The sequence below is a fragment of the Chiloscyllium plagiosum genome, unplaced genomic scaffold, assembly GCF_037043375.1.
Source record: "Chiloscyllium plagiosum isolate Xiang-an unplaced genomic scaffold, Cpla_swu_hap1 HiC_scaffold_27, whole genome shotgun sequence".
NCBI classification, from domain to species: domain Eukaryota; kingdom Metazoa; phylum Chordata; class Chondrichthyes; order Orectolobiformes; family Hemiscylliidae; genus Chiloscyllium; species Chiloscyllium plagiosum.
The window spans coordinates 61,889,771-61,912,756 of NW_028270165.1; the positions used below are offsets into that span (position 1 = coordinate 61,889,771).

The 22,986-nt window shown below is 44.1% G+C and overlaps 2 protein-coding genes and 1 non-coding gene across 3 annotated transcripts in view; all 3 read right to left on the reverse strand.

The window, feature by feature from the left end:
* Positions 1-22,986, reverse strand: part of LOC148144394 (uncharacterized) — a 121,084-nt gene that overhangs the window by 44,573 nt on the left and 53,525 nt on the right. The gene's annotated exons all lie outside the window — the stretch shown is intronic.
* trnae-cuc (transfer RNA glutamic acid (anticodon CUC)) lies at positions 9,223-9,294 on the reverse strand. The gene has a single exon. It is a non-coding gene; the product is annotated as a tRNA-Glu (tRNA).
* Positions 12,713-22,986, reverse strand: part of LOC148144397 (uncharacterized) — a 49,290-nt gene continuing 39,016 nt past the window's right edge. Inside the window, exons 2-4 of the mRNA XM_087975323.1 lie at positions 20,281-20,293; positions 18,400-18,531; positions 12,713-18,329 (exon numbers count right to left, since the gene is read on the reverse strand). Coding sequence (XP_087831449.1) covers positions 17,592-18,329; positions 18,400-18,531; positions 20,281-20,293 — 883 coding nt within the window. The 3' untranslated portion in view covers positions 12,713-17,591. The remainder of the gene's footprint in view (positions 18,330-18,399; positions 18,532-20,280; positions 20,294-22,986) is intronic.

A 22,986-nucleotide genomic window follows, 5' to 3' on the forward strand; every position in this document is an offset into this window, starting at 1 on the left:
CAGACTTGCTGTGGGAGTGGAGGGTACTTCTACCTGAGCACACCCATCTTTGAGATTGCTGTGCTGATCAAGACAATCTCAGACACCTTCATTCACTTTTCCAACCAACCACAGGGTGGTTAAGGATGGTATAAATGCAAGCATTGCCAGCGATGCCCACACCCCATGCATGAATAAATACTTTTTGTTTAAAAGTTACATTCACGTTCCAAACCCTCTAATGTATGATTACTTATATGGAAAATTCCTGTCAGTTTCGAATATCATTTTAAAACATAGGAATGTGTCAACCATGTAGAAACATAACAAGAACAACAAACGGAGAAGTTAACAGGTAATGAGCAGGACCAGAATGCTGAGTCAGTCTGACCTCCATGGCTGAGAGAGTTCTCCCAGATGTTGAAGTTACACCAATGCCTTTTACTCTTGCAGCTTCCCCAAAAGTTTGTCCCCGATGTAAGTTCATTCAATGACCCGAAGAACTAACTATTTTTATCTCCATAGCTGCTGCCAGACTTGCTGAGTAATTCCAGCCCTTCTGCTTTATTCTTTTATCGGATTTGAGCTTCCCTAAGTCAGTGTAATGAAGAACTGCAATGCTGGAGATCTGAAACACAAAAATGCACCAATTGCTGGAGAAACTCAATAGGACTGGAAGCACAAGTGGAGAGAGAAGCAGAGTTAGCATTTCAAGTGCTGTGACCCTTCTTCACAACTTTCTGGACGAAGGTCAGGATATTGACTTTGTTTCTTTCTCTCTCTCTATCCAGCGGTGTTGCCAGACTGGCTGAGTTTCTCCAGCAATTTCTGTTCTGACACTTTCACAAGATTGATGTTTGTTATCCATCCCTAAGTGCAAGGTGTCTTGCTTATGCCAATTCAGAGGGCAATTTAAGAGTCAACCACATTGCTGTGGGTCTGGAGTCTCATGTAAGCCAGACCGGGTAAGGATGGCAGTTTCCCTCCTGAAAGGACATTGGTGAACATGGGTTTTTATGACAATTGACGTCAGTGCCATCGATACCATACTGAGACTAATTTTGTGTTCCCCATTTATGATTTGAATTATTCACATCTCACCTCTTGCTGTGGTGGGATTTGATCTCATGTTCCCTGGATTACTCATCCTGTGACATTATGTTCACAGTGTTGCTTCCCATCGTTTGCTATTTTGTGTTTGCCCTTTACGTCTTTGTCCTCTGATGTTTGGGAAATTGAACCTGTTTAAAAGATTGCCCTAAACCTGCCCCATTGACCAAGTCTTTGGTCACTTGTCCTAATCTGTGCTCCACTCTTGTGATTTTTAAAGGAATTCTCATTATGTTCACGTGAAGCACTTTGAGATAGTTAACTGTACCACAGAAGTTATTTGAATGCAGTTTGTATCCCTATCTTAATATCTGAAAGTAGAGGGTCATATTTTAAAAGTAGAAGACAAAAATGAGGATGATTTTTTTTTCTTTCTGATGGCTGTGTGTCTTCCTCAAAAGGCAGTGAATTCAAAATCTTTAAGGCAGATGTAGATAGGTTCTTGATAACCAAGTGGATGACAGATTGTCGGGGATGTGTAGGAATGTAGAGTTGAGGTTGAATTCAGATCAGCCATGATCTTATTGAATGTTGCAGCAGGCTCGAAGGGCCGAGTGGCCTACTCCCGCCCATTGTATGTTTGTATCAAGCAGTCTGTGTCTCCCTTCTTATAGCTATGAACTGGGTCATTCCTTTCCAATATTGCGTCTTGTAGACAGTTAAGTGAACACCAGGTGGCCTCCTATTGGGAGCAGGCATATTGTCGGAATTGCAGTATTTCTTGTGTTAATTTTGTTGCTTCTCGCTCAGTGTTGCTGAGAATCATCTAAATAAAAACCAAAACACTTCTATTATTATCGCACCAATGGAAGTGTTGGTTTGGATGTAACATTGTTGAATAAGCCATTCCGAGCTTTTCCAGAATTCTGTGTTTAAAGCCCTAGAGTCTGGTTTGTACCCCTGAAACAGTTCTTATCAAGGTCATATTTGACATCCTTTGTAACGGTGATAGGGATGAACATTGCCTCGTCGACCTGCGGACAGCCTCGATCAGGGTTAACGACAGTACTGACCCTCTCCAATATCGCTGTATACTCTGGGAGGGTCTGCTTTTAGCGTCTTCCGTTCTTATTTATTTAACCGTAGCTGCTGGTGTTGGCATCTATACTGATGATATCCAAGTGTGCCTGAACACCACTTCTCTCCCGACTCCTCTGTCATTTATAATTTACCAATAATTTCATCTGAATGCCTGCCCAATTTCCAGCATTGGATAACCATAAACATTCCCTTAGTTAAATATTGTGAAGGGTGAAGCCATTGTTTTAGTCCCCAAGTTCGACCTGACACCCCCTCCAACCCCAGTAACTCTGTTGACATCCTTCTTGTCACATTTAAAACAAGGATTGATAGATTCGTGAACAGCCGGGGGATGAACAGTTACAGGAAAAGGGCATGGAAGTGGATGTGGGGAATGTCAGATCAGCCACGATCCTACTGAATGGAGGAGCAGGCTCAAGGGGCTGAATGGCGTATTCCTGTTCCTATTTTTTATGGTTCCCGAGCCCTTACCTCTGATACAGGACACTGACTTGTTTGTGCCATTACTGAGAGTGCTGATGTTCCCTTGTGTAATATCAACAACGTAGCAGCTGCTGCAACCTCTCGCTCCTTTGTTACCTCTAAACACAATATGCCAATGTGTCCAGGGGAGGCGATGGCCGACTTTATTGTCACCAGACTATTCAGCCAGTTAATGTTCTGGGGATTTGGGTTCAAAACCTGCCACGGCATATGGTGGAATCTGAATTCAATATAAATCTGGAATTAAGAGTCTAATGATGAAATCGTTGTGGTTTGTTTTAAAAACTTATCTGGTTTCCTGCTGTCCGAAACTGGTCTGATCTACATGTGATTCAGATCCACTGTCAGCTGGTTGAATCTTCACTGCACTTTCAATCAAAACCTCCAGGCGGAGGTTCACTATAACCTCCCCACTTTTATACTCTATTTAAAGGCCAATCTCCCTTTTGCCTTCCCTGTTACTCACTGAACTTAGATGAAGAGTTCATAGATGCTTCCAAATCCTCCTATTCAGCAACTTTCTCCATTTAACATTCAGCACATTTCGTGCTGGCAAAGTGCACAACCTCATTTTCCCACATTCTATTCCACCTGCCAAGGGTTTGCTCATTTGCTTAACCTGTCGATATCCCTCTCCATGTCATCCTCACCACCTGCATTCCAATCAACTGTCTCTTCTGCAGTCTTGGCAATAGTACATTCACTTCATGTTTCGAAGTAATTCATATCCATATTGTAAATAAATTTGGCCCCAGCCCTGATCCCTGTGGCACATTGCTCGTTACAAGTTGCGATCTTGAACATGCCCCTTATCCCTACTGCATCATTGGTTAGCCAATCATCTATCCATACGATTAGACTGTCCTCGATATCGTGCGAATATCATTGGCTCTGCCAGCAAATCTTTCCAAACTGTCCTTGAAAAAGTGGTGGTGAGCTGCCTCTTAAATTGCTTCACAAATATGATGTGGTCTATAATAAAGGTTCAGGAGCGAGTTCCAGGATTTTGATCAATAACATCGAAGCAATGCGTATATGTCACAGTTGGAATGTTGTGTTCACACTTATCTCCTCTTGCTGGTTGAAGTGATGGAGTGGAAGTTGCTCTTGAAGAGCCGCCACTCATATAATCAAGCCAGACAGATCGATTGTGGCCAGAGACTCTGCCATTTCGACTTCTCATCAATCTACATTCTTTCCATCCAAGTTTTAGTCACATCAAACTGCCACAGAACGCTGTTATGGCCTCTAGTAAACTATAATAACGTGAAGATCGCTGGGATGACTTTCTACATCCTAATATAAACACAGATCATTGTTTCCAGTTTTGGTGGAACAAAAGACATCGTATTGGTGGATAATTACAGTTAGAGCAAACACAGCTAGCCATCGATAAATATTAATCCTGTTCACTTCAACGGCCAAATTTCAATTCAGAAACCAAGTGCACTCGGCTGCTTGTAACAGAGACAACATGACAAAATGGCTCATAGGAGGAGAAATGGGACATTGAGGAGGAGTGAAATGTTTGCTTTTGGTCACCTCCACAATTGTTAGAAAAACAGGTTGAAATGATTCTTTAAAGCTGGCTGAAGTAATGGTGAAAAAGACATTTCTTATTTCTGAAAGAATGGGGAAACAGAAGAGGGAATGAAATCTGACTTGGGAGCTATTTCCTATTTGTTGAGGATGTTGCTTCATCACAGTCTTGGTTTAGAGCATAAGCTCTTCATCAGGAATAAAGGGTGGCCCAAGGGGGCTGAGAGATAACTGGGAAGGAAGTGGGGCTGGAGGGAAGGCAGCTGGGAGTGCAATAGATAGATAGAGGTAGGGATTGATGGTGATAGGTCAGAGATGAGGGTGGAGCAAATAGGTGAGAAGCAAGGTGGACAGGTATGACAGGTCAAGAGGTTGGTGTCGAATTGGAAGGTTGGATCTTGGACAAGGTAGGGGAGAGGGAATTAGGAAACTGATGAAATCGATATTGATCCCATGTGGTTGGAGGGTCCCAAGGCAGATGATGAGGCGTTTTTCCTACAAGCGTCGGCTTGCAAGAGTTTGGCAGTGTAAGAGATCCAGGGCTTGCATGTCCTTGGTGGAATGGGCGGGGGAGTTAAACTGTTCAGACACAGGGCCGTCGGTCGTTTGGTTTTATTGTCCCAGAGTTGTTCCCTGAAACGTTCCGTTAGTTGGCGTCCAGTTTCCCCAATGTGGATGAGACCATATTGCGCGCAGTGGAAATAATCTTATAAATAGATTGCATAAATCTTAGCCTGCCAGAGTTATTTTCTTTAATTAAATTAAAGAATATTTTAATTAAATTGGGTGACTGCATGAAACGGTTTGTTGGTCAGATTTGAATCATCACTCCCAAATGAGACAATGCCATGAATATCAGTGAACTGCTGTTTTTGTTAAAAGTTCTTGATGTATTTTCACAGCTTACTGGAATTCACATCTGCACATTCAATGTCAAACTCTGACACCAGAAATGAAATTACAGCATTAATTTTGACTTACAATATTCGAAGAAACAAATTAATAGCACACAGTGAATACCAAGTCTGATTAATATGAAATTAAATTTGACCAAAAAATATAAAATCAAGATGGGAGATAAGAAATGGGAGAAGTGCATTAAAGCAAGAAATGCAGCATCATAGAAGGTGCTCCTCCAGAGAGTGTATTCTCCAACTAGCACTGCTAAATATAAACACTCTGATATGAACCTCTGGTTTTAATGTAAACCATAACCCCATACAGTAGATACCATTTAAATGAGTTAAAAATACAATCCTTGATCAAACCCAGCCTCCAGCCTTACCGCCCGCTTCTTGGAGCTTGAACCTTCCTTCAGCTCCGGGGGGTCGTTGAACTCCTGGGCTCCAGCTGCCACTCCTCCACTGAAGAAGCTTTGGGAAGCAGATGCAAAGGCAAGACACAGAACAGACCACCTTTGTAAATGAAAGCAGCTTACGGAGACATTGAGCAATAGCGTCACATGGTTTTGACCCATCGATCTATGGTTCATCTGCCCAGCACACTCACGCAGCACTACTCTGCTTCTGTGCTCCCAGAAGCTGGATTGTGGATCAGTTTAAAGTAGGTCCTATATCTCTGATAACATCGGTACACAAGGCAGTGAAGAAAGGTTTCAGCACACTGGCCTTCATCAATTAGGGAATTGAGTATAGATGTTGGCAAGTTATGTTGTAGTTATACAGGACGTTGATGAGGCTGCACCTGGAATATTGTGATCCGTTTTGGTCCCCTTGGTGTTCTGACTTCTGACTTCTTCAACTCTGGGTTTGTTTTGAATTTGATGGGATACTTTGTGCAACTCAGCATGTTTAAACAGTATCTCTCAGAGGGATTCATTTGAAACTTTTCAGGAGGTGAGCTCAACAAGATTGAACTATTCAAATTTACTTGGACTCTCTTTTAAACTTACTTCAGGACCAGTAGTCGGAGACACGTACAGCATGGAAACAGACCCTTCTGTCCAACTTGTCCATGCTGAGCTGATATCCTAAATTAATCGAGTCCCATTTGACAGCACCTGACTCATATACGCTGGCAGCTTATTTCATATATATACCACCCTCTGCATGAAGACGTTGTCCCTTTAATATATTTCGCCTTTTACTCTAAACCTATGCCCTCTAGTTCTGGACTCCCCCATCCCAGGGAAAAGACCTTGTCTATTACCCTGTCAATATCCCTCATAATTTTGTAACTTCTATTGGGTCACTCCTCTGCCTCCGATGCTCCAGTGAAAACAGCCCCATCCTATTCAGCCTCTCCCTGTAGCTCAAACCCTCCAACCCTCAGCAATATTCCCGTAAATCGTTTCTCATAGAGAAGTTAGCGTTTCAGTCCTGAAGAAGGGTTAATACCAAAACGCTGACTACTCCACATCCTGGTGCTGCCTGGCTTGCTGTATTCTCCCAACCTCCTGCTTGCCTGCTACGGGTTGCAACATGTAGTGGCTCAGTGTTACCACTGCAGCCTCATAGTGCCGTGTACCCAGGTTTGATTCCAGCCTTGGGTGGTTGTCTGTGAGGAGTTTGCACATTCTCCCAGTGTCTGCGTGGGTTTTCTCTGGATGATCCTGTTTTCTTCCATAAACCAAAGATGTGCAGGTCATGTGGATTGGCAATGCTTAATTGCCCATAGTGTTAGGTACATTAGTCAAAGGGAAACGGGTCTGGATGGGTTAGTCTTCGGAGGGTCGGTGTGGACTTGTTGGGACAAATGGTCTGCTTCCACATTGTAGCTAATCTCATCTGCACTACTTTTGTCACTAAAGAATGGCAGAGAAGACTTGACGGGCCGAATGGACTAACTTCTGCTCCGATGGTCTTGCGGTCTTAGGTTTCTCTGGAACATTTCATTGGCAATGTGCAGTCCCGGGCTCAATGAGCAGCAGTGTCCATTGAAAGCAAAGCTCATTGTATCGTAGAACTCCTACAATGTGGAACCAGGACCTTCAGCCCAACACATCTGCACTGATCTTCCGAAGAGTAACCTACTCAGATCCATTTTTCTCCCCTCCATATATTGCACACAGACCCCCTAGGGTGGAATTGATCCTGGGTTCCGGTGCCATGAGGCAGCAGTGCTAACCCTGAGGCACCATGGGGTTGTGGTTGTGGGGTGTAGGGGAGGCACTTGCAGTCCAGCAGAAAACAAAAACAGCCCACCTACTCTCCCACTGCACCCACTGTCAGAACTGGCAGAGGTTCAGTCCTGGGGTGTGACCGAAGGCAGCGTCACCAGTGGGATCTGATTGCTGGGAGCGCTGGTTCCCCCGCTGGTGCTTCCGCAAGTTGCAGGAAAACATGAACCTCTTCCCACAGTCGTGCCAGCTGAAGGGCCTCTCCACGGTGTGGACGGACTGGTGCCTCAGCAGGGCTGAGGAATTGCTGAAGGCCTTCCTGCACTTAGGGCAACTGAACGACCTCTCCCCAATGTGGACCCACCAATGGGCCAGCAGGTCGGAGGAAAGAGCAAAGCCCTTCCTGCACTGTGACATCTGGGCAGAAGAATGGCCTCTCCTCGGTGTGGACCCACTGGTGTCTCAGCAGGTGGGAAGAACTGCTGAAGGCCATCTCGCACTTGGGGCCGGAGAACGGCCTTCCCCGGTGTGGACCAACTGGTGCGTCAGCAGGGCAGAGGAATCACTGAAGGCCTTCTCACACTCAGGGGAGCAGAAGGGCCTCTTCCCCTCTGTGGACCCACTGGTGCTTCAGAACCCTTTCAAATTTCACAATATGCTTCTGATAGGAGGGAGACCAGAATTGCACACAATATTCCAAAAGTGGTCTAACCAATGTCCTGTACAGCCACAACATAACTTCACAACTCCAATACTCAGTCAGAGGATTGTGAAAACTTACAAACCCTACAAAAAACAAACAGGAAAGAATGGAGGGACAAACCGAATTTTTGAAAGTCAGCTTGGAAGCATCAATGAGAAATCGGCGGACTGGGTTTATTGGGTACCCGTTCTCCTTAAATACACTATATATGTATTCCTCTTGTGCTCTTCGTAGTTTCTCTGTGCTGCAGTGTGTAGTGGCTCGTTGAAATAATGTCCTGATGCAGCTTCGTTTGTGGGTGTTGGGATGATTGTTTCTATGGTTTCGCACTTGGTTTGTGTGTGTTGTTTTTCTGTCAACGTTAGTTTGAAGTTCCCCATTGACTGTTCGCTCTACTGTGACATCTAAGAATGGCACTTTGTTGTTGTTCTCCTCCTCTTCAAACCAGGAGCCCCCCTCAGGCCATAGTCTCACTACTTGGAACACCAATATACAGACTAGTCAAAGGCCTCCATTGAAGACTAAATCACCAAGTCGAAGATTCACACCACTCCATTTACTCCATCCAAGAATTCCTGAACACCAAAGACACCAAGATCGAAGATGATGGAATAATGTTGTGCTTTGGCATAACAGCCCTGTTCACATCCATTAACATCAACGTGACCAAAGAAAACTGAAGACACTACTCGAAGAACCAAACACACAAACACAGCACCAACTTCATCAGCAAAGATAGCACTATCCACCTCGTGGAACTGTGCCTTAACCACCCACTTCATATTCAGTAACAAGCCCTACAAACAAATCAACGGAACATCCATGAAACCACCAGTGTCAGGATTCCTAGCAGAAGCAATAATGCAGAGGCTCAAACCAACAGCCCTTCCAACGATCCAACCCAAACTTTGGGTCCGCTACAGTGATGACACTTTTGTCATCAAAAAATGAAACAAATTAGAGGAAACCTACAACACCATCAACAATCTCCTTACTGGCATAAAATTCACAAAAGAGGAGAACAACAACAAAGTGCCATTTCTCGATGTCACAGCAGAGCGAACAGTCAATGGTAAATTCAAAACAGCGTCTACAGGAAAACAACGCACGCGAACCAAGAACTTAACTACAGAAGCAATCATCCCTACACATACAAACAAATCTGAATCAGGACACTATTTCAACGAGACACGACACACTGGAGCACCCAGGAACTTCGAAGACCAATCAATAACAGTACAGCGCATTTAAGAAGAACGGGTCGCCAACAGACCCCACAGAAAATTGCTTCCCTGACCGGGAATCGAACCCGGGCCGTGGCGGTGAGAGCGCCGAATCCTAACCACTAGACCACCAGGGAGATGTCGATGCATGGTGTCAGATCTGCTAGAAATGACTTACCTGCCCGAAAATCGAACCTGAGCCGCGGTATTTCGAAGGCTTTCACCTGTGCATCCACCAATATCATTTCTTGTATCCATTGCTCCCGATGCGGTCTCCTCTCCATTGGGGAGACTGGAGACTCCTCGCAGAGTCAAGTCACAGCGCTGAGGGAACATCTCCAGGACACCCGCACCAATCAACCCCATCGCCTTATGGCCCAACATTTCAACACCCCCCCCCCCCCCCTCACCACTCTGCCGAGGACATGCAGGTCCTGGGCCTTCTCCATCGCCGCTCCCTCCCCACCCGATGCATGGAGGAAGAACGCCGCATCTTCCGCCTCGGATACATTCAACCCCCAGGACATCAAGGTGGACTTCATCAGTTTCCTCATTTCCCCTCCCCCCACCTTACCTCAGTTCCAACCTTACAGCTGACCTGTCCTACCTGCCAATCTCCCTGACCACCTATCCGCTCCACCCCCCTCTCTGACCTGCCACCTCCATCCCCACCCCCATTCACCTATTGTACTCTTTGCTACCTTCTGCTCAGCTCCCCCCCCCCCCCCCCCCCACCAATTTATCTCTCCACCCTGGAGGCGTCCTGCCTCTATTCCTGATGAAGGGCTTTTGCCCGAAACGGCGATTTTCCTGCTCCTCGGAAGCTGTTTGACCTGCTGTGCTTTTCCAGCACCACTCTGATCTAAACTCTGGTTTCCAGCATCTGCAGTCCTCACTTTTGCCGAACCAATAAACCCAGTGTGCCGATTTCACATCAACAAATTGACACAAGCAGACACAACGTGTGCAGAAACCCTAGCCACATTACTTTACATTAAAGACATCTGTGAAATGATGTCCAGACAACTCAACCCTCTCAGCATCATGGTAGCCCACAAACCTACCAACACACTTAAACAGCGGCTAATGAACCTGAAATACCCGATACAAACAACCCGCAAACGAATGTTATTTACAAAATACCATACAAGGAAATATATACATGAACTCTGCCGCACAGTTCTCTGTGGCAAGAAATGCTGGGATGAGATAAGGAATATTTTTTTCAGCCAAAACGAATCGGCACTAACTGGACAGCCATTTAAAATCAACGCTGTCAGGCCAGGATGGAAGATCCAAAGGGATGAACAGCTTTCTTATTTCCTGAAGATTTACAAAGCTGAGACTGGGTTTTGGTGTTTGTTCCCTTTCCACTCCCAGGAGCCGCAGTGGTTGGGGCGGTGAGTTGGGGAAAGTGAAATGTGTCCATGAGCAGCGTGTGGGGCTCTTTCAGCTTCCCCTCCTCTGACAGCGCTGTGACGTGACTCTGATGTTCTCGGGGACACTTACTGACGCGAGACAGTGAAAAGATTCCCATTCCCGCAGATCGGGAATTCAAACCGTATGCCGGCTTCAGGACAATGAGAAAGATTAATTGGGGTGTGTGAAGAAGCTGTGAGCTGCATTTCAAACAGGTAGGTGGAGTCAGATACGTCATCCATTGCGCCCCCATGCTGCAGAGTTCTGACGTTATACGGACATGCGCAGCAATGGGAACATTCACAAGGTGAACAGCCAAAGATAATCACCATCATTGCTTCTTCCATTGTCCCAACTTTGTGAAGCAGTATCTTGCATTGGGAAATAAAACACATTAATCCTCAGGTGCCTGCTTCATTTCGATCACGATTTAAAGCCCCTCACTGTTCTAGTCTCATTTCCAAACTCTTGGCTCATCGCCTCAAAAGCAGCTCTGTGGATATCTGCTTGTTCCACCCTAGCTGTATCCTTTACCTGGTCTCACCAACAGGTGACTCCAAACCCACAGCAGTCTTGTTGACTCTCTACTGCCCCAACTCTCCAACCACCCTGCCCCAGCAGATGGGCTGGGAGAATCTTACATGGAGACAGGGTCTGGGTTGAAATTGCTGACTGAGGCAACACTTCCTCTGGATTAAGGTTGTACCAAGGATCCAATTACAAAGGGACAACTTGGTGGTTACCAATAGTAAAGGAAGTGAGGTGGGATGGTGTTTGCGCGCATTGACCCAGAGTTGTTTAAAAAGCAGCTACGTTTTCCATGCCTTTTTACTGGGGGGAATCTGAAGCTGTAACAAAGTTGTCACAATAAAGGTTACCTGAACTTATCGCCGGGCTCAAGCTCTCATTAAAAGCTTTGAGCTCCAAGAGGTTTTTGTTTTAAAGCTGCTCATTTCTTTCAGCCTTCTGCACGAAGTTTCCAATGTCGTGTATCAGATGGAGCAGTGAATGAGGAGCTAGTATTGTTAGAAATTGTAAACTTTTCAGGACTGCAGGTAATGTGTTGTTACATCAGCATTTTAAAGTTTACTGGCAGCACTGGGCGATGTGGGCTGTATTCACGAGAAACAATGTGGAGTAGCTGGTATTGGACTGGGGTGTACAAAGTTAAAATTCACACAACACCAGGTTATAATCCAACAGGTTTATTTGGAAGCACTTGCTTTCGGAACGCTGCTCCTTCGTCGGTTAGCTGAGAGGTATGAATAAAAGTGACGGCTTGCATTTTCTTAAAACAAGGAAGGGCAGGACTTGTACAGTTAATGGTAGGGCCCTGCATCATGTTGTGAAACAGAGAAACATTGAGGTGGAGGGGCATTCAGATACATAGTTCTTTGAAAGTTGCATCATTGGTGGACAGGGTGGTTAAGAAGGCATTTAGCACCATTGCATTTATTGTTCCCCCCACTGCGTATAGGAGTTGGCCCATCATGTTGAGGTTGTACAGGATGTTGGTGAGGCCACTTCTAGAGTACTGAGTACACTTCTGGTCACTCTGTTACTGGAAGAATACTGTGCTGTACATCTCTATGACTCTATAAAAGATCCATTACAAATTTGATGGACCAAACAATTGCCTTTTGAGAGAGATAAACGAGAGGATCAATATTTAAGTAAACTTCCAATTTTTGTTCTCCTGCCAAAGTCTCTGTTTTGTCGGGGACAGGGTAAGCCAATAGACCTTGCAACTCAACCTCATCTTGTCCTCACCCAATATTTAAGGAAAATAAGGGATGATGAAAAATACCGGCTTTGCCAGTGATGCTCACAGTCCATGAACAAATAAAACAGATTATGGTGCTGCCATCACTGCATGTGTCAGAATTAAGTGATCAGAAAAATTCTGAACTCACACTACACACAGTTTGCGCACAATGCCATCATGTCTACTAATTCTGATCATTTCAATTGATATTCAGTCTGTACCAAATTCAGAGCAGCCACGGTTTATGTTTCATTGGCAATTCTACATGTTGACTTTCTATTATCACAATCTCTTTGACGTTGTTATATGTATTTAATCTTTAGATTGGTTGTGTCTTTAATTGTGAAACAGACTGAAAATTCACAACTTCACCAAATGCCAAAACGTTTTTATTTAGGATGTTTGGGCACTAGCACTGACAAATAAAATATCAAAGAAATACAAAGTTATCAAGAGAGATACATATCTTGTTTAATCAAATACATTGGCAGTGCAGAGAATTTCAGCAAAGTGCAATAAATATTCACTTTGTACCCCTTACTCAACTCATTCAAGAATTTCAAATTGAGCTTGAGGTAATTCAAGAGAAAATGGCAACATTCGTTTGTTAATACACTCACCATAAACTCTGATAAAAATAATCTTTCAAAGTCACAATGTTTAATCCCAAACAGAGCAATTAAGTGCAAAGTTACTTTCAACCATTTAATAAAACATTGCAAATTTTATTTCCTATGAAAAACAATTTTATAGTTTTGATAAGATCTTTACAAATATATTAAACAAAATAGCTTTCCTGGGTGTTAATATTGACAACAGTTATGCAGCTATTATTTGGCAATTGACCAACTAATTGAAATAATTTCAGAATAAATTAGCTGCTTCATTATAATACATTAAGATATTTTAATAAAGTCATGAAAAGGAAATCTTTAACACAAAATTAAATAAAATACAAAACCATCTTACAGAATTCAATTCAAATCATATCTGTTGAATCACAAAAAGATGATGCTCAATGTACCAATGACAGACAATCACTGGTAATGAAGGAAAAACATTGTGAAGAACATATATATCTCAATTATATCTTAAATGAATATCTACTTTGTCTTGGACAACAATGACTGAAAGTTTTTTTGGCAAATTGAAAACTACAATAGCAAAGCTTTAGAAAATCCATCACTGAGCCCAACCTTCAATCAATGTTTTTTTCAGGAAATCCTTTTCAGATTTCAGGCTTCTCCAGCTACAATTAGCACGAAGGGAAAGGATGAGCAATAGCAATATCTTGGCTCTCACCCAAGTATTCTCTGAAGAAAAAAAAATGCATCTGGATGGGGACATGAATAAGGAAGGAATCAGAGGGATATGGGCCAAATGCTGGCAAATAGGTCACTAGGTTACTTTAGGATATCTGGTTGGCCTGGACTGAAGGGTTTGTTTCTATGTGCTCATTACAGATACTCCTCTTCTGTGATCCCCAATCATCTCCCCATACCAGCTGTACTTTTCATGAAATAATTTGACAATTGTTGACTTCTATCAACCTCTTCGATCCTGAGAAATGTCCTCTCTCTGCAAAATGTGGTTCACGTTGGCAAGTTCAATCCTCCTCCGTTCCTTAGGAATGCACTTTATAATGTGCAATGTTCTCAATAGCTGTTTAACATTCAATGGGGAACCTACTTTCAGTCCAACAGTTAGACAGAATTTCTCTGAAATGTTTATAGCAAATGCACTGTCCCACGAGAGCTCGTGAGGCCACAGTTAAAATGCTTTTAACAGCCTTTTCTTTAAATTTCCCTGTCTTCCCAGGATAGAAATTTTCTCCCAGAAATTATTTGCCCTGAAAAAAATCCAGCAGTAAAATGATTATGGAGCTATCAGTAAAAATGTCTCAGTTGGGGTATCCAAGGTTAGAAATGGAAAAACATCTCTCTTCAAGGTTACAGCTCAATTTGCCCTTTCAGCGTTCCTTGAAATTAAGGTGTTCCATCATAGTGTTTAATTATGATCCATTAAAAGCAGTATCTACTCTCATCTGAGTGCAGAACCAACTCAACTGACTGAACAAGCAAAACAACTTTTCTATATGCACTTTAGATGTGACATCCTCTCCCTCTCTCTCTCTGTTGACCCAACAGGATTACCAGGGCTAAAGAGTAACGATTGCTGATCTACAGTTTGCTTCTGCTGGTTAACATAAGCATTTAATAACTGCCAGCCTGGTCATCCCCAAAGTCAAAGAACAGACTGTTCACCTGTGCCTGAGCAGAGGATAAATTTCACTTGGAACAGATCACAAAATGACAACTGTTACCAGTCCCACAACTCATGAGTTTCCATGGACAAAGTTAAAAATCACACAACACCAGGTTATAATCCAACAGATTTGTTTGGAAGCACTATCTTTTGGAGCACTGCTCCTTCATCAGGTGGTTGTGGAGAATGAGATCATGGTCAAGGAATTTATAGTCAAAGGAGTCAAGTATTATGGAAATGTGATATATTAAACAATTTTAGATTAAATCTTTCATCTTTTAGAATGGGTTTCTGCTCTTTGGTATGTTAATCCCAGAGTTTGGTTTTAATTACCTTCTCAAGAATGCCATTGAAATGCAGAGCTTTTCGAAGAGAGTTGTGAATTCTGTTTGTGTCCCAATGTCCAGTCAGACTGACATTTTTCTTAGAAAAGCTCTGTACTTAGATTACATTCTTGAGAAGGTAAATTATAGATTAGGGTGGATTGGCAGTGCTAAATTACCCACAGTGTCCAGAGATGTGCAGGTTCGGGTGGATTAGCCATGGAAAATATGGAGTAAGGGGGTGTGTATGGATGGGATGCAGTATGGAGGGCCAATGTGGAATAGATGGGCCGAATGGCCTGCTTTCACATTGTCAGGATTCTGTGACCCTCCCCAACAAAGGCACATTTTATCTGCATCTATCCTTTCAAACCCCTTTCAGAATTCTACTGGTTTCACTTCTGATTCAGAGAGATATACAGCACAGAAACAGACCCTTTGGTCCAAATCATCCATGGATTCTCAAAGTGAACTCGTCCCACTTGCCTGTATTTGGCCCATAATCCTCTAAACCTTTCTTTTCATGTACCCATCGAAATGTAATTTAAACGCTGTAACTGTCCCTGCATCTCCCACTTCCTCAGCAAGTTCATTCCTCATGTAAACCACCCTCTGTCAAAACGTTGCTCTCCAGTTCCTTTTGCACCTCTCTTTTCACCCTAAAAAAATTCCTCCTACCTTTGAGCTCCCCTACACTAAGAAGACCCTTTCTATTCACCTTACCTCCACTCCATGATTTTATAAATCTCAGTGAGCGCACCCCTCAACCTCCTGTGTTCTCATGAAAAAAGTCCCAGCCTCTCCTTGCAACTGAAACCCTCCAGTCCTGGTAAATCTTTACCAAACCCTCTCTAATAGTATTCTTCCTCTTACAGGGTCACCCAGAGCTGTACTCAGTACCCGGAAAGTGGCCTCACCAACATTCTGTACCTCAACAAGATATCCCAACTCAATGGTGTGAACAGTGGAGGCAATGCTGCTGAATGCCTTCTTAACCTCCCTGTCTAGCAATGATGCAACTTTCAAAGAACTATGTACCCTAACTCCCCCAATGTCTCTGTTTTACAACATGACCCAGGGCCCTACCATTAACTGTACAAGTCCTGCCCTTCCTTGTTTTAGCAAAACGCAACTGCTCGCTTTTATTCATACCTCTCTCATACACACGCTCCCTCTCTCAGTCACATACATATACACACACCCCACCCCCTCGAACACTCTCTCAGCCTTATACTCCATCACACTCACACTCTACCAAATGTTCACACAGTCTTACGCACATTCGCATGCACAAACTGACATGCACACAATCACACTCTCATGCACACATATGCACAACGCTATGGGGTGAATTTGGCAGAATTATATTTGCAGATACATTCAATTTTGCTCAAAAAGCACAGAATCTTATAAATTTCTATTTTGGAAATAGAACCAGTCTGATTCAAGATTGGGATACTGATAGACTCGAAGCTCACACCTGTAATGCATTGTCTGAGCTAAGATATCACTTTTTTAAAAAAAACCATAAGTCATCTCAAGACTATGACTTAAAAGTAGTTCTGGGATTTACGTATTAACGAACTAAAACCTGCAACCCATTCTAAAAGATGAATGGCTTAACAGCACTCTAGGTTTGTTCAATATATCCTATTAGTTGCATGACACTGTGATTTTTGCAATAAAATATGTGTCTTATGATCCTGCTCCACAGCTACCTGATGAAGGAGCAGCGCTCCGAAAGTTAGTGCTTCCAAAGAAACCAGTTGGACTATAACCTGGTGTTGTGTGATTTTTAACTTTATCCACCCCAGTCCAATGCTGGCATCTCCACATCATATCTCGCGAACACAGCGCACACCTTGGTGCTGCCAGTAAACTTTACAATGCCGATGAAATGACGCACTCTACACTCCTGAAAAATTTACAATTTCTAACGATACCAGCTACTCATTCACTGCTCCATCTGACACACGACATTGGAAACTTAGTGCAGGAGGCTGAAAGAAATGAGCAGCTTTAAAACAAAAACCTGTTGGAGCTCAAAGCTTTCAAAGTCTGAGCCCAGCAGTAAGTTCAGGTTACCTTTATTGTGACCCAACTTTGTGACAGCTCCAGATCACCTCAGCAAAAAGGTGTTGAAAAAGTAGCTGCTTTTTAACAGCTCAAGGTCAAAGCACAGCCCCCCACCCCACTTTCTTTACTATTGGTCACCACTGACTTGTCCCTTTGTAATTGGATCCTTGGTACAGCCTTAACCCGGAGGAAGTATTGCTTCACTCAGCGATTTCAACCCAGACCTTGTCTCCAAGTAAGTTTCTCCCCGCCCATGTGCCGGGAGGGAAAGAAGTGGGGCGAAGCAGGTGGACTCAACCACACTGCTGTCGGTCTGCAGCCACGTGTAGGCCAGACCGGGTAAAGGATGCAGCTGCGATGACTGAGTGAATCCTTCCACAACAGCAGTTTCCTTCCCTAAAAAGGACGTGACTGAATCAGAATGGGGCTTCCCCCCCACCCCACCCGATGGTTTCATTGTTAAATTCTGACCTCCAGATTTCTGACCGAATTCCAAATCCGCCATCTGCTGCGGTGGGATTCAAACCTGGGAGTTCCAGAACTGGGTTGGTAGCCCAGTCCATAATGGTACTCGACAGTCGCTCCTTCAATCCCCCTGCGATGGCACGTGAACTCCTTGGTGCCTCCGCAGGGTGGCTGCCCGGGTAAAGCCCTTCCCACATTCGGGACAGCTGAAGGGCCTCTCCCCCGTGTGGACCCGCCGATGCTTCACCAGGGCGGAGGAATCGCTGAAGGCCTTCCCACATTCGGGACAGGGGAATGGCCTCTCCCCCGTGTGGACACGCTGGTGCTTCAGCAGGTCAGAGGAATTGCTAAACGCCTTCCCACATTCGGGACAGCTGAAGGGCCTCTCCCCCGTGTGGACCCGCTGGTGTTTCAGTAGGGTGGAGGAATCGCTGAAGGCCTTCCCACACTTGGGACAGATGAAGGGCTTCTCCCCCGTGTGGACCCGCTGGTGCGTGCGCAAGTTGCCCATCTGAGTGAATCCCTTCCCACACTCAGGGCAGCAGAAAGGCTTCTCACCTATGTGGATCCGCTGGTGGATCAGCAGGACCGACGCCTGGGTAAAGCCCTTCCCACACTCAGGGCAGCTGAAGGGCCTCTCCCCTGTGTGGACCCGCTGGTGCTTCAGCAGGGAGGAGGAATTGCTGAAGATCTTGCCGCACTCTGTGCAGGGGAAAGGCCTCTCCTGTGTGTGGACCCACTTGTGGGTCTGAAGGGCAGAGGAATCGTTGAAGGCCTTCCCACACTCGGGGCAGCTGAAAGGCTTCTCCCCAGTGTGGACCCGCTGGTGGGTCAGTAGGTTGGAAGCCCAGATAAAGCCCTTCCTACACATGGGGCAACTGTAGGGCCTCTCCCGTGTGGACCCACTGGTGCCTCAGCAGGGCAGAGACCTGGGTAAAGCCCTTTCTGCACTCGGGGCAGGTGAACGGCCTCTCCCCCGTGTGGACCCGCTGGTGAGTCAGTAGGTTGGAGGAATTGACGAAGCCCTTCTCACACTCAGGGCAGGAGAACGGTCTCTCCCCGGTGTGACTGCGCCGATGAGTCTCCAACACAGACAGGAAACAAAAGCCTTTTCCGCAGTTGCCACACTTCCACGGTTTCTCCACAGGACAGGATTCATTAGGTTTCTTCATGGTTAAAGCTTCAGCTGCACACAAAGTTGTGTACAGGCCCTTCCTGCTGTGAGTTCCTCTTTCCAGGCCCGTATATCTGTTTCAGGCTGCACACTCAGTGCGCTGCAACAGTAAGGTCTCTCATTCAGTCCCATTGATACTGAAAACGCACGCATGCAGGAACCAAAGCTTTGCTCATTCTCATAGATCCATAGTTGAAAATTGTTGCGGTCTCAATGGATTGAATGACTGTCAGACATTGACATCAAAGTGAGGATTGAAGACACTGGATAGTCAGAGTCGGAAAGTGCGGCACTGGCAAAACACAGCAGGTCAGGCAGCATCTGAGGAGCAGCAAAGTCTGTTTCGGGCATAAGCCCTTCATCTGCTGATGTTGAAACTTCCATCTTCAGATCTTCAAATACTCTGTTAAAAGAGATTACAAAAGTCGTCACTGTTAGTCCAGGGTAGAAATTCAGAACAAGGAATTTTACTTGCCGTTGAACATTCTTTTCTTTTGTTATTTCATAAATTTGAAAGCACCATCCCACTCTCTCTCCCCCTCTGTTCTCACTCTGCTCTAACTAATTCTCCTGAAGGTGCTGATTCAGTATCTTACAGGGGCAGAAAAGCAAAAATGTCAGGACTGACATCACTGAATTTTGGATAACTCCACCTGAAAGTTAATATCTTTCACAACAACATTGGGATATTGCCGAGAGTGAGCAGGTCTGATTCTGGGGAGTAAAACAAGTGTAAATTCAGGTTGAACTTGCAATCCAGCTTCTTGAGAAAAAAACAGACATGAAATGGTTAACATCCCGGGAAGTGGGAGTGGAATGAGATATTAAGGCTTTGACACCGACACCAGAGAGAGACTGAACATACAGACATGGCAAATGTCTAGTGGATAGCCAGAGTCAGAGATATACAGCACAGAAACTCTCAGTCCAACTTGTCCATGCCAACCAGATATCCCAAATTAATATCGCCCCGTTTGCTGGCACCTGGCTTCTATTCCTCTGTACCCTTCCAATTCATATACCCATCCAGAGGCCTTTTAAATGCTGTAATTGTACCAGCCTCCACCACTTTCTCTGGTAGCTCATTCGTTGCAAGCACCACCCTCTGAATAAAAAAGATGCCCGAGGTCCCTTTTAAATCTGCACCCCCATCCCACAGCTCTCACCCTGAACCTGTTACCCTCTAGCTCTGAACTCTCCCATCCCAAGGAAAAGGCCTTGTCTATTTACCCTATCCATGCCTCTCATGATTTTATAAACGTCTATAAGGTCACCTCTCAGCCTCCGGCACGCAAGGGGAAATAGACCCAGTCTGTTTGGCCTCTCGCTATCACTCAAACCCCCTGGCTACATCATTGTAAATCTTTTCTGAACCCTTTCCAGCTTCACAACATCTTTCCAATAGGAGGGAGACCCGAATTGCACACAATCTCCCAAAAATTGCAATGGTTCTGTTGGCCAATGGCAATTAAATTCCAAAATGTTAATTCCTTCATGAGAAGGGAATAATTGGCAATGTAGCTGTGAGAGGTCCCTTGCGGAAGAGTGAAGAACTGAGTGAGAACTTTCCATTACGATGGAGAGCAACAGAGTTGATACTGAGACTGGGGACTTAAATCTAAAGCAAGGAAATTACAGGCACAAACAGGCTGCAACAAACGAGGGCACATTATTGAAAGAAATGACAAACATTTAGATAGCACCTGGAGCAACTGCAATAGTTGTTCCATCCTGTCTGAAAAATAAAACAAAAGGTGGCCCAGCCACCGCTAACAAGGGATATTATGGACAGGACTGGATCCAAAGAAGTGGCATACAAATTAGCTAAAAAAAAAAGCAGCTCGTCTGAAGACTGGGAGCAGTTCAGGTTTCAACAAAAGGATTGATTAAAAGGGGAAAATGGGGTATGTGAAGAGGGAAAAAAGGATTGGTGAAAACAATTACAATTAGAAACAGGCAAAGTTCTCATGTGGAACAAAGATGGCGGACCAATTAACCACATATGTTGCTGATATAATCACAAAAGGAGGGCACAAATAACGTCCCCAAAATGTTGGGGAACACATGGTCCATTGAGAGCAGAACTGAAGGAACTGAGTAGTCGTAGGGAAGTGGTGTTGGAGAAATTGATGGGATTAAAAGTTTACAAATCCCCAGCACCTGGTAATCCACACCTCAGACTATGGCCCGAGATGCATCATGCAGTTGTCCAATTTAGGCTGATCTTAGCAGGACTTCAACACATAATGATAACGTCTTTGGGAGTATTGCTTAACAAAGAGACCTTGGAGTCTAGGTTCATAGCTTCTTAAAAATACATTAGGGAAGTGCGGTGGAGATGGTGGATTCATTAGTTATAATATTCCAAAGTTCTCTAGACGTGAGAAAGATTCATTGAGTTTATTTAAGACTGAGATAGGTAGGTTGTTGATTGTCAAGGTGATCAAAGGTTATGGGGAGAAAGTGGGAGAATGGGGTTGAGAAACCAGTCAACCATGGTGGAGCAGACTCGATGGGCTGAATGGCCTCATTTCTACTCCTATATCCTATGGTCTTATGGTTCCAGTGGATTTGAAAAATGCTAATGTAACACCTGTATTCAAAAAGAGAGGGAGGCAATATGTGGGAAATTGCAGACCAGTTAGTTTAACACCTGTTGTTAGAATCAATTATAAAGGAAGCAATATCAGAACATTTTGAAAGTCAAAATTCCATCCATCAGAGTCAGCATGGTTTTATGAAGGGCAAAATCAGATTTGACTAAGTTCTTCAAAGATGTAACAAGCATAGTGGATAATGGTGATCCTGTAGATTTAATATATGTGGCCTTTCAGAAGGCATTTGCTGAAGTGCCACACAAAAAGTTAATTCACAGGTGGGATCATATGGGATTAGGGGTAATTTATCAGCTTCAATACGTGACTAGCTGATCGGCAGAAGACAGACAGTCCGAATCTATGGCTTTTTTTCTGGATGGCAAGATGTAAGTAGTGAGGTGCCACAGGGTTGGGTCCTTGGACCCCAGCTATTTACAATCCACATTAGTGACTTGGATACAGGGATAAAAGGCTCTATTGCCAAATTTGTGAATGACACAAAAATAGGTGGGACGGTAAATTGCAATGAGGAAATAAGAACCTTACAAATGGATATAGATAGGTGAGGAGAGTGGGCCCAAATGTGGCAGATGGAGTTTAAGGTGGATAAGTGTGAGATCATGCATTTTGGTCAAAAAAAAAGGAAGGTGATCTACTGTCTAAATGGGGAGAGACTTTGGGGTGCTCTGGTGCAGAGGGATCTGGGTATCCTCATTAATACGTCACAGAAAACTAGCATGCAGGTACAGTAGATAAGAAAGAAAGTGAATGCAATGTTGGCTTTGATAGCTAAAGGAATAGAATACAAAAGGTCAGGAAATGTTGCTGCAACTATACATGGCATTGCTGAGGCCGGACCTGGAGGATTGTGCCCAGTTTTAGACCCTTATTTCCCTTTATATGGTTATGGTAGGGGATTTAACTGTCCAAACATAGACCAGGACTGCCATAGGTTTAAGGATTTCGTTGGAGAGGAATTTAAGTGTGTACAAGAAAATTTCTGATTCAGTATGTGGATGTATCTACTAGAGAAGGTACAAAACTTGACTTACTCTTGGGAAATAAGGCAGGGCAGGTGACAGAGGTATCAGTGGGGGAGCACTTTGGGTCAGCAACCATAATTCTGTAGGTTTTAAAATAGTGATGGAAAAGGATACTCTTAGAAGAGTATAAAGGTACAAAGTATAAACAAGTATACTTAAGAGAGAAATCAGGAGGGCAAAAGGATAGACCAGATCTAAAAGTTGAAGTTCTAAATTGGAGGAAGCCTAATTCTGAGGAGACCAGAGATGGTATATTCCTGTTGGGGTGAAAGGAAAGTCTGATAGGTGTAGGGAATGCTGGATGACTAGGGAAATTGAGGGTTTGATTCAAAAAATGAAGGAAGCTTATGTCAGGTATAGACAGGATAGATTGAGTGAATTCTTAGAAGAGTATAAAGGTACAAAGTATAAACAAGTATACTTAAGAGGGAAATCAGGAGGGCAAAAAGGGGACATGAGATAGCTTTGGAAAATAGGGTGAAGGAGAATCAAAAGGGTTTTTACAAATACATTAAGGACAAGAGGGTAACTAGGGAGAGAATGGGGCACCTCAAAGATCAGCAAGGCGGATTGTGTGTGGAACCGCAGAAAATGGGGGAGATACTAAATGAGTATTTTGCATCAGTATTTACTGTGGAAAAGGTTATGGAAGATATAGACTGTAGGTGGTGACATCTTGAAAAATGTCCATATTACAGAGGT